Here is a 13497-nt window from a genome sequence, read left to right on the forward strand (position 1 = left end):
GTTCTGTTTAACTAATACAACATTAGACTGGGTGTTAGGTTGTATTTTATGCTTTATAAATTACAAAATGGTAACAGTTATACTCAACAAATATTTGAGAGAAAAGTTCCTCTTTTTTTTAAAGACAGAAAGGGTGAAGTGTAGGTTGATGTCATTATGCAGGTGAAAACAGACACAAGATAAAACAAGGCCTATCATTGGAAAAGAAGGAAGTGTAGAAAGGAACCAAGTTTTAGAGATGGAGAGGGAGAAGGAGAAAGGAGGAGAAACAACATGGAGACAGACATAACTATCCATCGCCATGCATATATAGATACAGATAGTTATAACTATTTCTTAAGGGATGGATTTCTATAGGTCAATTTATCTTATCTAGGTGGGCCATTTATATATTTATCAATTAGTTATGAGTTTATTATGTGGATGTATTGTGAATTAAGAATTTAACACATAAATCTGATTGTTAAATTACAGTTTATTGGGTCATGATTTCACCGGGTCGTTGGGAGTTTATACTTTAACTACCAGGAGTTGGTTGTTGAGAGTATGGGCAGAGTCTGTGATAGGGAGCCGCAATAGGCCAGCCCATGCTGGACTTCTAAAGCCCTGATTTTATTGGGTAGCTGGAACCAGAGAGTTCATGGCTAGTAGAGAGCCGCCATGGGAGAGAGATACTAACCAGAGATAAACTATGGTTAGTTCCATATGGTCCTCTGGTGCTGGAACTAAGTCTAGGGACCAGAGTGACAAGCTGCCATACTGGAACAACTCACAGACTGCCTGCATCTGAGAGTATTTGGAGGCAGCATGGAGCTGCTGAGATAAAAGTACCCCACAGTACCATGGGGCCCAATGGTGCCGGCAGCAGAACAGGATAAAAGGTCCTTTATTTTTTAGTATTTACCACAACACATTATTATTCAAAATTGCACCACTTTGATTAACTTGGCTTTATAGAGGCATTCAAGTGGGATAAAATGACTTTCTTCAGATTTCCTTTTCTTAGAATAAGTATTTGATTTCCTACAAAAATGTTAGGAGTTTTATTAGAAATGTTTCAGTCCAAAAAGAAGTTTGGAATTAATATACATCAAAATAATACCTATTCTTTCCATCCATGAATATGAATAGAGGATAATGCTTAATATTTTTTATTTAGCTTGTTTGAAGGAATTCTCATTTTGTATTTTCCACACATTTTATTAAATGTATTCCCATTTTGATCATTAGATGTATATTTTTAAACTGAAGATTCAAAATGGTCATTGAAGTTAGATCAGAATATCCATTGGTTGGAAATGTAGTCTTAAATAGTCAGGGGCTGGAAATATTTAATAAAAGAATTTGTTTGTCCTAAACACGTACAGAACTCCTTCTTGGTCACTATTCCTTAAAGAACATTACTCGTAACTATTATTGATCATTGACATTGTACTAGGTATAAGTAACTAGTTATTAAAGTATGCAGGAGATCATCTAGAGATTTTATGCAAACACTATGCATTTATACAAAATCAGTCTCCTACAAATGCCAAGGGACAGGCTGATTTTAAGCAATCTTGTATTATGCCAATCTTAAAATATATGATAAATTTATATTGATTTTTCAACAAATTTCTTAGATTTTCTTTAAAAATATGTTTTGTGAAAAATGTAGTTCTACTTCTTTCTCTAAGTCATATGCTCTTCTCAATTTCCTTTCTTATAGGTTTGCAGTGTCAAAGACCTCCAGCATAACATGATTTCTAGAAGGACTAATTTTGTCTTTTTTCCAATTACAAGTAAGTTGTTTCATTAGCACATTATCCACTCTGATGAGCACTATAGTGATATGAGTCAAATAAATGTGCTTAGTGGAATAGTTCATATCTTCTAAAACAATTAACAATTTTATATCTATATATTATTCCAAATTTTGATATATGGGAACTAATAATCACAACAATAATCTACCCTTGTATGACTTCTTAGTTTATGAATTTTGAAGTTCTATTATTATATGAACATATACTTACAATCCTTTCAGGATTATTAAATGTGACTTTTTACTCTTCTTATTCAATTCACTACCTTGGATTTTCCCTTTGAAATAATAACACAGCCATGTCAGCTGTCTCTTGTCTGCCACTGTGCCAATTATGTATTCCATGCACTTTTCCTGTGCCTTTGTATGTATGGTGAGAATCTGGTCCATGACAGTCTCTATCTATATATATGGGTATTAAATCATTTCTTTTAAAACTATTCAATCTACCACTCTTAACAGTTAAGGGGAATGCTAATTTCACTCACATTTAATGCACTTACTAACAAACCTGAGTTTGTCATTTATTTCTTTAGAGTTCTTCTCATCTATTGCCCTATTCTTGTACAATTCTGAATAAATGCAAATATATTTGATTTTCTATCATGTACTATTTTTAAAACTTAGGAGTCTTTGGCTGGCTTAAATGATGCTATTTTAGTTTGTCAGTTCCTGTTATAATCCCTATTACACCAGTTAAATGTATCACAGTAATCAACATACTTCCTGAGGACGGTCCTCATTCCCCTTTACTGATATTATCATATTTTTGTGGTAAAGTGTTATAAATATGGACTTAGGCTCACTTGTTATAACTTATTGTTGAGTCAGGGTTTGACTCATTGTAGACTGGACAGGAAATGGGGCCATGCTGAGACCTACAAGTTGCTCACAGACACTGCAGTGGGGAAGGATAGTAAGGTAAAAATAGAGTGTGAGGGTTAAAACAGCAAAGCCAGCAGCACTAATGATGAGGAACCAAAAAAAAATGTGTACAGCTGGCTATGGGATAGCAGAGTGCTCTTGAGAAGAAAGAGACAGGCTGGCACTGGTGAATGGTGGGCAGGATGACTAGCTACATGAGACATTTCCCCTTTGGGAAATTTAAGGTCAGCATTATTGCTTCTTACATATTCATGATTTTAATACATTACTTCTAATGCAGCTAATTGCAGTAGACTAAATTGTAAGGTTGGCCGCTGGTAAGCCTGACTCTACCCCCAAAAGACCCTATAGCAGAAAGATGACCATGAACACTGCTGCTTCTTCTGGGTAGCTGTGAGAACAAAAATGACTTGATTTAATGTCATCGACAGTGTTCAGGACATCTACAAGGTCAAAAGGAGCATCAGCGGGCAGTGCCTAAGGGCTGCTCATAGTCAAGGTCAAGATTAACAAAGCCAGAGTCAGAGATTAACAATGCAGCCCTGGCGTTTAACACTAAAAACATGTCCCTCTCTCTTTGCCAGGAAATCATGCAAAAACTGTGGGGTCCTCTAATTTGTCAAACCATAACATTACCACAGCCTTCCCCCATTATCTCATAAACTGTCCATTGGCCAGTCTGCCACAGTGACCTGGTGGAACCCCTCTCACTGTCTCTGAGATCTCTACTGTCTCTTTATTAAATCCTTATATGTCTTGGAAATCTCCCTTGCCTTTTTACTGTTCTGCAAAATTCTTAATAAAATGTGACTTCTCAGTCACTCTTACAAGTGCCTGCACCATTAACATTAACTGGAGCCATTCACAGATATAGCATTTTCCTTCACCTAGAAGCCACAAAACCCCTCACAACCATAATCTCTGTGTGACTTTTTCTTTGTTCCCTGAAGCTGGTGAACTTGGCTGGTAGCTCTGCCCCAAAACCTACCAGATTTTCTTTTAATTGGACTTGGATTGGCATATTTCATTGACAAAGATAACCTATCAATAGACATATTCCAGCCAATTATGATTATAGTTTTATAAACCCAGAACAGAAAAAGGAAGTCATAGTTAGTGCCTCATGTTTATTATGTATTCATAAATACTTACCAAGTCTTTTCCCCATTGTAAAAGTTTCATCAGTTAAGACATCGGTAATAGTGGCTAAGCAAATAAAATTATACTTCATAGCGAATGTTACCTTTACTATTTTTATGTAATATAAAATTACATCATTTTTCCCTTTTCATCAGGAATGCCAACTCTGATATAATTCTCTTTTGAGAGCTTTTTCACTGATACATACTCTATGGAAATTCCCACCTCTCCATGTATTTTCCTGAATTGTACTTTATTTTGATCTTTTCCTCTTTTTTTTTAATATTTCATTTTATGTGGAAATCTTGGAACAATAATGCTGACCTGAGATTGAAGAGCACATACCACGAAAAGAAAATAATGCCTGTGGGTATTTCCTTCCCCTCTGTGAGGGAACTCATAACATATTTATTCCTTTCTGTGGTTATCACAATCCAATTGCTACACCCCATGGATGTGAAGTGGAAGGATGGAGCTTAGAGCTTCTTCTGGTCTCAGCTTGTCTTCTCCTTTTAAAAGGAAGTTGGGTCACATAGGGAGGGACAAATGAAAATCTTAAAGAAGCAGCATGGTCCTTATCCTGTACTAAAGTTAAAGACCAGTATCTTATTAGACAATCGAAAGTGCCTACAGCTAAAAAAAAAAAAAAAAAAAAAAAAAGTTGAAAAAGCCTTGCAGTTAATTTCATGACTTTTTTTGTTTTGTTTTGTTTTATTAATGAATGAAAGTCATATTCTTTATTTTTGCAAACATGAGGAAAAGTAATTGCCTCTGCATGATTCCTACTGTTATTGAAACTAATATGTAGAAAAGGACTAAGTGGGTCAAGTTGGGGGATGGTTTTGTGCACTGTGTATTCAGATGGTGATTTCTATATGGGAGTTATGGATGTAGTCCGGGCTTTGTTATTGTCATTATTATGAAACAGTTCCCGACTCAGTATTTTGTAAAACATTGTTCATCTTTTTATTGTTCTATAAAGAGCTGATCAGTCTGTTAGCTGGATAGGAGAGAGAAGGCGAGACTTCTGCACCCGGAGAGAGAGAGAGAGAAAGAGAAAGACTCAGGTAGGAGAAACGAGATTCACTGTGACATATTCGTCATGAGCAGGGGCGTCACAAAGGAGGACAATTTGGAGCAGAAACATCCAGAGCAAGACTGAGATGGCAAGTACTGGATCACGTGGTTGGGAAGTAGCCTAGGCTCTCATGGTTGGGGAAGAATAAATGAGTATCTGCCCTGCTATAATACTGAAGTTTAAAATAAATTTATTAGGGCTCCATTTCCTTTATTTGGGATCAAGGGAGTACATAAAAAAGCCCCAAATTACTTTTACAGTCAGATGATTCACTTGAAACCAACCCTGACATCCCAAATTCATGTGGTAGAAGAGAACTGAATCCTGTAAACTGTCCTCTGTTGTCTATACATGTAAGGTACACACCCTCACAGACATACACATAAGCACACAAAGCAAATAAATAAAAAATACATTTTTGAAAATGGGTAGAGAGTAAACTAGTGCATTGAATAAATTGTCTGTTGAATAACAGACAACCCTCCAGTTGTTATAAATTTCACTACACTGACCATGCCTGTGGCCCAAGTGAAGTGCACCATTGTAGGACATGTTGGCTTAATAGTCTAATTTAAGAGTCAAAGTATAAAAGGATTTCATTGACATGGGCCAAAATAAAAGAGTCTTGTAAATCAAAAGGAGAGTCCAGTAGAGGACACAGCTTCATGTTCCTTGGTAGTAAAGCAAATTTTATCTCTCTAATATAATATTTCAGGAAGCAAAAATGGTTCAAAGAAAATCCAGCCTTAGAGAGATTGCTCATAACCAGAACTTAACACCTAGATTTCTTATTAATGAACAAGTTGTCAGTCCAGAATACTTTTATGTTTTATAACAGCATTTCAAAGATGACTGACCCAGGGGCCAGCTTCCTCATTCAATATCACAAATGATCTAACAGTTAAATGTAATTTTACTAAGAGAAAATAACATTGAAAAGGTAGTTTCCTCTTAATATATTTCAAAAACTCTGGTTCAAAATAGCAAAAGGACATATTTACCATAGTGTAGAGAATATTCTTATAATTTCAGCAAGGGCCTAAAATTATAAAAATGGGACATTCAATTGTTCACGATATCAAAACTCATCAGTTCTTCTCCCATTTATCATACTTTGTACATAGTTTATGGCACTGCCTTGAAATATCTGAGAACATGTGGCAAGCTGAGAACAAACGGAAAACCTTGTCCATTGAGAGGCAATAAATAGTAAGAAAACAAACCATTTCTGTACCTCATAAAAACCCACCTATCAATCCGTGCAGGTCTATCTACACCTGCAATCTTATCACAGTAATACTGTTGACCGCAATCATCTGTGCTATCGCTGAAATGAACAAACAATGTCAGGAGAACTTCTGCACTTCGTTTGAATTCAGACAAACATCTGTGTTGTTTTATAGGTACAGACATTGTTCTCACCGGAAAGACAGACTTGCCCTGAAAGTAATCAAGTCAAAGTTGCAACTGGAACAGCCAAACCGCAGCTTTCCAAATCTTTCCATTTACAAAGTGTTTACATCCAACATCCATGTAAGCCTACGATCCATTGCTTTAATGGCACAGATTTAAAAAAAAAAAAAGCAAAGCAATTTAGTGTCCTACCTGTCACAAGAAAGCTGCATCTCCCTGCTCCAGCTTCATTAATGATGCTGCAGTTATAAACTCCATAGTTTTCATTGGAAAGACTCTTTAGTGGGTACTCGGTATACTCCTGAGAGTCAAACTGACCGGTCCGTAATAATTTATTGCCCAGACGCCATTCATAAGTCAGCACACGTATCGGATAGGCTCTTAGAACCCTACAGCTCATGGTCACACTTCTGTCCTGTCCTTGACGGATTTCCAAGAATGCTGGTTCCACAGCTGGGGGATCTGGGAAAAGAGAGGTTAAAACAGATCAGACTTTCAAAACAGCAATCTCCTTGGCTCTTTAATTGTGAGCGGGTTATTTTTTAATAACACGTTACAGGGAATAAGGATAAGAAGTGGGTGGAGAATGTATTTAAACTGAACCAGAAAATAAAGTTTTCTCAGTATGGACAATTAATAAGACTCATTGTTTTACAAAAAAACATTTACAGACAAAATAACCACAAAAATTTCTTTGTTTCCTTCTAGCTGCTCTCAGAAGAAAACATAATTGTCATGATTATTCATTTACATGGTAAGGCACTAATGAGGCTATGATCCACAAACAGAATCAAGACAGGACTTCACAGTCATGTAAGAATGTACAGAAGGAAGAGTTCTGCTTCATCTGTCAACTATAATTATCATTTGCTTAGCTCAGTTTGTAGATACGATGGTTATTGGTTCCTAAAATGGGTAAGACTAATTAGTAAATCAGTTTTCTAAAGGGATTGATTTGACTTCTTTGGACTGACAGTCCACGATATTCATGTATAAACCTTAAGCACACTTCGTAAATTATAGCTCAGTTTAAGGTGGTTTTCATTTATATTGTAATAACTCACTTTTTTGACATCTTTATGATTTTTTCATATAGTTAAAACTTGCTATGAAAGCCATCTAACTTTTTTTTATTGTGAAGATGAAATGTCCAATAAACCACTTAAAGGATACAAAATACATGTCTTTCACTTTTAAGGACCTAAAATAAAAACCTTTATTAAACCTTTTAATAATCTTCAATGAAAAGTTCATCTCTGAAATCGATGTGACCTGTGCATTTTTTTTTTTTTTTGATTCTTTTTTTCGGAGCTGGGGACCGAACCCAGGGCCTTGCACATCCTAGGCAAGCGCTCTACCACTGAGCTAAATCCCCAACCCCGACCTGTGCATTTTTACCAAGGAAGCTGTATCACCATACAGGGCTGAAAGAATTGCTGAGTTCATCCTTTACTAGATGTTTATGGGCCCCTTGCAAACTGTGTGTATAAAAACTGTGCAGCTGCACCTGGCAGGCCTCACTTCACAGTGCTTAAAGGTTTGCAGAACTGATTACTAAGTCTGGAATCTTTTACATGCTATGCTGTTTCTTACATATTTTTGGTCTCTATTTTCATCACCAGTCTATTGAATGGTCTGATTTACCTCTGTCAGCAAAGATTTTTAAGTCATTCACACAAATTCAGTTTTATCTATGCAATCTTTTTCTTGCGATTGTTTCCCTAAAAGGAGTAAGGAATTTTCTACATGCACAAAAAAAATGTTACTTGCTTTTAATGTATTTCATGCTACCACACTGGTAAGGCATTTAAGAAAGGTGGGTCCTGTGCTGTGATTTTTAGGAAACACATGTAAGGTGGGTATGTCAGAAAGGAGGGTATTCCAGGCATGAGAGGAGGTTGCATGTAAAGGAGTCAATGAGGAGGAAAAGCTCAGAGAAATCCGAATCAACAACCAGAGGTAGTATGTAAAATACCACTGTGGCTCTGGAGAAAATGGCAGCAGAAAGATAGGAGAGGCTGTCCAACAATATTTGGGCCTTGTGTTACAGTTAGGTTTTACAGAGTCAGTATTAGGAAAATTACAAGAAATAAAGGACATACCTGATCAAACTATTAGCTCTATTAGTCCTAATATTATCATCATTGCGGAAAAAAAATCTGTAGTAGAAAAGAGGGCATGGACCAGAGGGGGAAAATGAAAGTTGTGGAAAAAAAATCATGACATTAATTTAAATAAAAGGTGAACACCTGTCTACGAGAGCAGCAGGAATATCAATACCTTACATAATGAGGTGTACAGTGATGTCAATTCTACAAATGGGAAGAGAAGAATGAGAATGAATATCGTTGTCATATTCATTCTCTGCACATGTGAGACACATTAATAGCAAAGTGCTTCTGCTATCCTCGATCCCCAACTAGTTTGTCTCTTTTCAAACCTACAGACTATTTCTGATTTTCTTTCTTGATTGTTTTTACTTAGATGATTCATGGTCAGATGAAAGTCCATATAGACTCTTCCAATCCTTCTTATGTGTTAATGTTTCTGTGTGACAGGGTTTTGCTGTCACCCAGAGAAGGAAGAATGAACTACCCCACGTGAGAGTGTAGTTTGATAGGTCAGGTTGTGTAGTGGGACTGACTGGTTGGTTAATCGAGTGATTACCTACTCATTTTAGTTGGGTTAACTTTGACTAGTATTAACATCATCTAAAAGACTTTAGTAGTTTTAAGTTTTTGTCTTGTAACTCCATCTCCTTTTTGCTTTACCTATTTCTCAATTGCATTATCAAATCATTGAAGAGAAAACATAAGGGTTCTTTGGAAAATCTGTTGGATGGTGTTTCGCTGGGGCAAACACAAGAAGGGACGTTTCATTAAAGTGGACACCGGTGTGAAAGGCTAAGGCAGACTCATGAAGGAATGCTTCACTGAAGCAGACACAGGAGAGAGGAAGTTCTGTTAGAGCAGGCATGTGAAAGGATTCACGACTGATTCTTTGTTGACAACATGCATTTATTGGTCTGCCTTACATTGTGTAGTTGAGCTGATTTGTTGGGACAACATAGAAACACACCAAACAACTTCTGGTGATGTACTGCAGGTTGATGCCGCTTCCAGGGATTTGGGCTCATTGGACACGTGCTGAGGCAATACTCGCGCTGAGGCAAGGACTATAGAGGACACATAATGTTTGGAGGGTATAAATAAGACTCGATGGAGCAATGGAGGCTGAGCTTGGCTAGCTGTACAGTGCTTGTAGGTCTCCACTCTTCTCTGATCTTGGCCTCCCTGAGAGAGTCACAGCGGATAACTTCTCACGATGTCCCTCCAGGTCCATCCTGTTGACTTGTGCCAAGGCTGAGACCTGGCTGTTCCTGCTAGTTAGTGCCACTCACTGCCGCTGATTTGTGTCTGCTATCCATGAAATGTTTGTGAGTGGGTGAAGCTGCTATTGCCTCCTGACCTGTGAACTGAACTGCCGATTTCCAGACAACACAGATGGGCGTTGCTCCAAAGAACCTTTCTAAACAGGGCCAATCCCCCCTTATACTTTCCTTTCTACTACCTCTGTGGGGGCAGTGGGCTACAGGGAAGGTTAAAGCATTTAAGAACCTTCATTGAAAATAGGATTTGAAAAAGTTAAAATTACAAATCACTTACATTTTAATTTCATACGTTCTTGTTTTAATACAGTAAACTATGTTTATCTCTAAGATTTAGATTTTAAGAGTGTATTTTCAAATACAATTCATGTAGCTTCTCATGCATTCACTTATGTAATATTTGCATTTCACATTTTTGGAAGGTTTTATTCTGAAACATCCAGCTTCCTTACATTTCACAGCCATTTCTTCAGATAAGTCTGTCCCCATCTCCTGTCATTTCCAGACTGCTTGGCTGTTCTCCCCAGGTACTTAGCTTAAAATTGTTTCTTCTCATTTTGAATTTTTTTTTTTTTAGTTTTTGTTTTTTGATTGCCTTCCTTTTGATTGTTAGATTTATATAATTATCCAACCTCTACCTTGCTGCCAGTTGGGATTTACCTAATTTTTCTAATATTTTGATTCCATCATCACGGTATTTGAAAAAAGCTAATACTGAATTTCTTTTTTATTCTTTAAGTCTCATCCTAACATATGTTACTGACTCATGAATTTTAATTCTCCCTTGCTTTTAAAATTCTATTACCCATCAGCTGTAATGTTAACATTTCTATCCCGAGTTCATTAGCCCCATGTTCCTTAATGCTTTAAGGCCTGTGACCTGTGATCATTGTTTGTATTTCTGTAGTCACCATTCTGAACTCCACAATACATCTTTGCTTATCTCTATGATGCTGGTAGGCAAAGACATATTTTCCTGATTAAAGTATTTCCGAGGAAGAGAGTTTTATAGGCTTGCAGTTCTTTCTCTTTGTCAACACACAGTTCCACTGCCCTTGGATAGTCATGCGTCCTATTGAAAAGTTATTTCAAAGCCTTACATTTTGAGCTACTTTTTCTTCTCCCTAGATCCTTTCACTTGGTTTTTGACACCTGTGGTTCCGTGTTTACAGGTCTAAGTTTCTTCTTACTTGTAGGTTGTGCTTAGAGCTGCTCATTTATATCTGTCTTTCATCTACGATATCTTGGAATGTTCTCATCATCAGTCCTTCAAATAAAACTTCTTTTGTCTTCTTTAAATCCTTTCTTCACAGATCTTCAAAATTTAAAAATTCTTTTCCAAAGTCTTTCTGTTTGCATGTTTTTCTGTGTGTTAATAAATTCCTCCGAGAAAACAGTTTAATTCTTTTTATATCTCTACTAATCCACTAAATATATGCATGGTGTTTTAAATTCAATAATTCAGATTTTATCTATAAACATTCTATGCAATTTTTCTGCACAGCTGCCATGTCAGTTTATACATTTCTGTATTATCTTCTAGCATGGTCAGATCTATCTTTAATGTCATTAATCAAAGTCACTCTTTCCTCCTGTTTGACAATGAAGAGCTCAAAGAGAATATTCCTGCTGCCTTTTCTTTAGAGTTCATTCTGTTAGTAAATGTTGATTCTTCTTCTATACTTTGAAGCTTAAATGATGTTGATTTTTTTTTCTGCAGAGATGATTCATGTCCATGAACAAGTTCTAGCAGCAACATTGTGAATGTACAATTGCAGTGCCTGGCTGAATGCCTAGCTCTGTCCTTTCTATTTTACTTTATTTTTTAAAATAAAAAACATAATCAGTCCTTGGGAATTTTGTGTTATTTATTTATTTATTTATTTATTTATTCATTTTTATTGAATATTTTATGTATTTACATTCCAAATGTTATCTCCTTTTCCCCATCTCCCATCACCCTTCCCCCTGCTTCTATGAAAATGCTCCCACGCCAACCCACCCACTCCCACCTCAACACTCCAGCATTCCCCTACACTGAAAAAAAACGAGCCTTCACAGGACCAAGAGCTTCTTCTATTAATGCCAGACAATGCCATCCTCTGCTACATGTGCGGCTGGAGCCACGGTTTCCTCCATGTGCACACTTTGGTTGGTGGTTTAGTCTCCTGAAGCTCTGGGGCATCTGGTTGGTTGATGTTGTTGTTGTTCTTATGGGGGTGCAAACCCCTTCATCTTCTTCAATCCCTTCTCTATCTCCTCCAACGGGGACCACATTCTCAGTTCAATGGTTGGCTGCGAGCATCCACCTCTGTATTTGGTATGCTCTGGTAGAGCCTCTCAGGAGACAGCTGTATCAGGCTCCTGTCAGCATGCACTTCTTGGCATCAGCAATATTGTCTGGGTTTGGTGGCTACATGTGTATGGGCTGGCTCCCCAGGTGGAGCAGTCTTGGATGGCTTTTCCTTCAGTCTCTGCTCCAAACTTTGTTTCCATATTTCTTCCTATTAATGTTTTAACCCCTCTAAGAAGCACTGAACCATCTACACTTTGGTTGTCCTTCTTCTTGAGCTTCATGTGGTCTGAGGATTATACCTTGGGTAATCTGAGTTTTTGGGCTAATATCCACTTATCAGTGAGTGCATACCATGTGAGTTTTATTGTGATTGGGTTACCTCACTCAGGATGACATTTTCTAGTTCCATCCATTTGCCTATGAGTTTCATGAAGTTGTTTTTAATAACTGAGTAGTATTCCATTGTATAGATGTACTAAATTTTCTGTATCCATTCCTCTCTTGAAGGACATCTGGATTCTTTCCAGCTTCTGGCTATTATAAATAAAGTTGCTATGAATATAGTGGAGCATGTGACCTTGATATATGTTGAAACATCTTTTGGGTATATGCACAGGAGTGGTATAGCTGGGTCCTCAGGTAGTGCAATGTCCAATTTTCTGAGGAACCTCCAGAATGATTTCCAGAATGGTTGTACCAGTCTGCAATCCCACCAACAATGGAGGAGTGTTCCTCTTTCTCCACATCTTCTCCAGCATCTGTTGTCACCTGAGTTTTTTATCTTAGCAATTCTGACTGGTGTGAGGTGGAATCTCAGGGTTGTTTTGATTTGCATTTCCCTGAAGACTAAGGATGAGTAAGGATGAACATTTCTTTAGTAGCTTGGTGGCTACTCAATATACCTCAGTTGAGAATTCTTTGTTTAGACTGTACCCCATTTTTAATAGGATTATTTGGTTCTCTGGAGTCTAACTTCTTGGGTTCTTTGTATATATTGGATATTAGTCCTCTATTTAATGGGAATTTTGTGTTTTGACCATATGCGCCCAATCCTCTAGTACTTCTCCTATATCTACCACCACTTCTATGCAACCTAAATATGTGGTGATTTTGTTTTTGTTGTTATTGTTGTTTGATTTTAACACCCATTAAGTCTAAATGGTGCTGCCTATATATTCTTGGATGTGTAGTCTTTCACTTTCTTAAAGAAAACTCATTCTCCTTGTTCCTGTAACTATCAATTGCCCGGAGCTCCTCTGCTTGGGGTGAGTTAAATCAAGGTGAGATAAGTACATTTTAATAGACCCTGTCATGCAATGAGATCGAAGCAGTAATTTTAAAAAATCTTATACCAACAACCATGAAAACATGCAAATAAAAATCCAGGGCCTGATAACTTCAGTGCAGAATTATTCCAGATCTTCAAAGGATAGCATACATCAAAATCTCTCAATGTATTCTATAAAATAGAACATGAAGGAACATTTCCTAAA

The 13497-nt window shown here is 37.0% G+C and overlaps 1 protein-coding gene across 4 annotated transcripts in view; it reads right to left on the bottom strand.

Annotated features, from left to right (window-relative positions):
• Mdga2 (MAM domain containing glycosylphosphatidylinositol anchor 2) overlaps window positions 1-13497 on the bottom strand; it is an 802265-nt gene that overhangs the window by 94514 nt on the left and 694254 nt on the right. For all 4 annotated transcript variants that reach the window (XR_004388487.1, XR_004388486.1, XM_032907846.1 and 1 more), the window contains one exon: window positions 6513-6782. Coding sequence is in view for 2 of the 4 variants with exons in the window: in XM_032907846.1 (XP_032763737.1) it covers window positions 6513-6782 (270 nt within the window). In the remaining 2 variants the exon portion in view is untranslated. The remainder of the gene's footprint in view (window positions 1-6512; window positions 6783-13497) is intronic.

This window comes from Rattus rattus, chromosome 7, assembly GCF_011064425.1.
Source record: "Rattus rattus isolate New Zealand chromosome 7, Rrattus_CSIRO_v1, whole genome shotgun sequence".
In the NCBI taxonomy this organism is placed as follows: domain Eukaryota; kingdom Metazoa; phylum Chordata; class Mammalia; order Rodentia; family Muridae; genus Rattus; species Rattus rattus.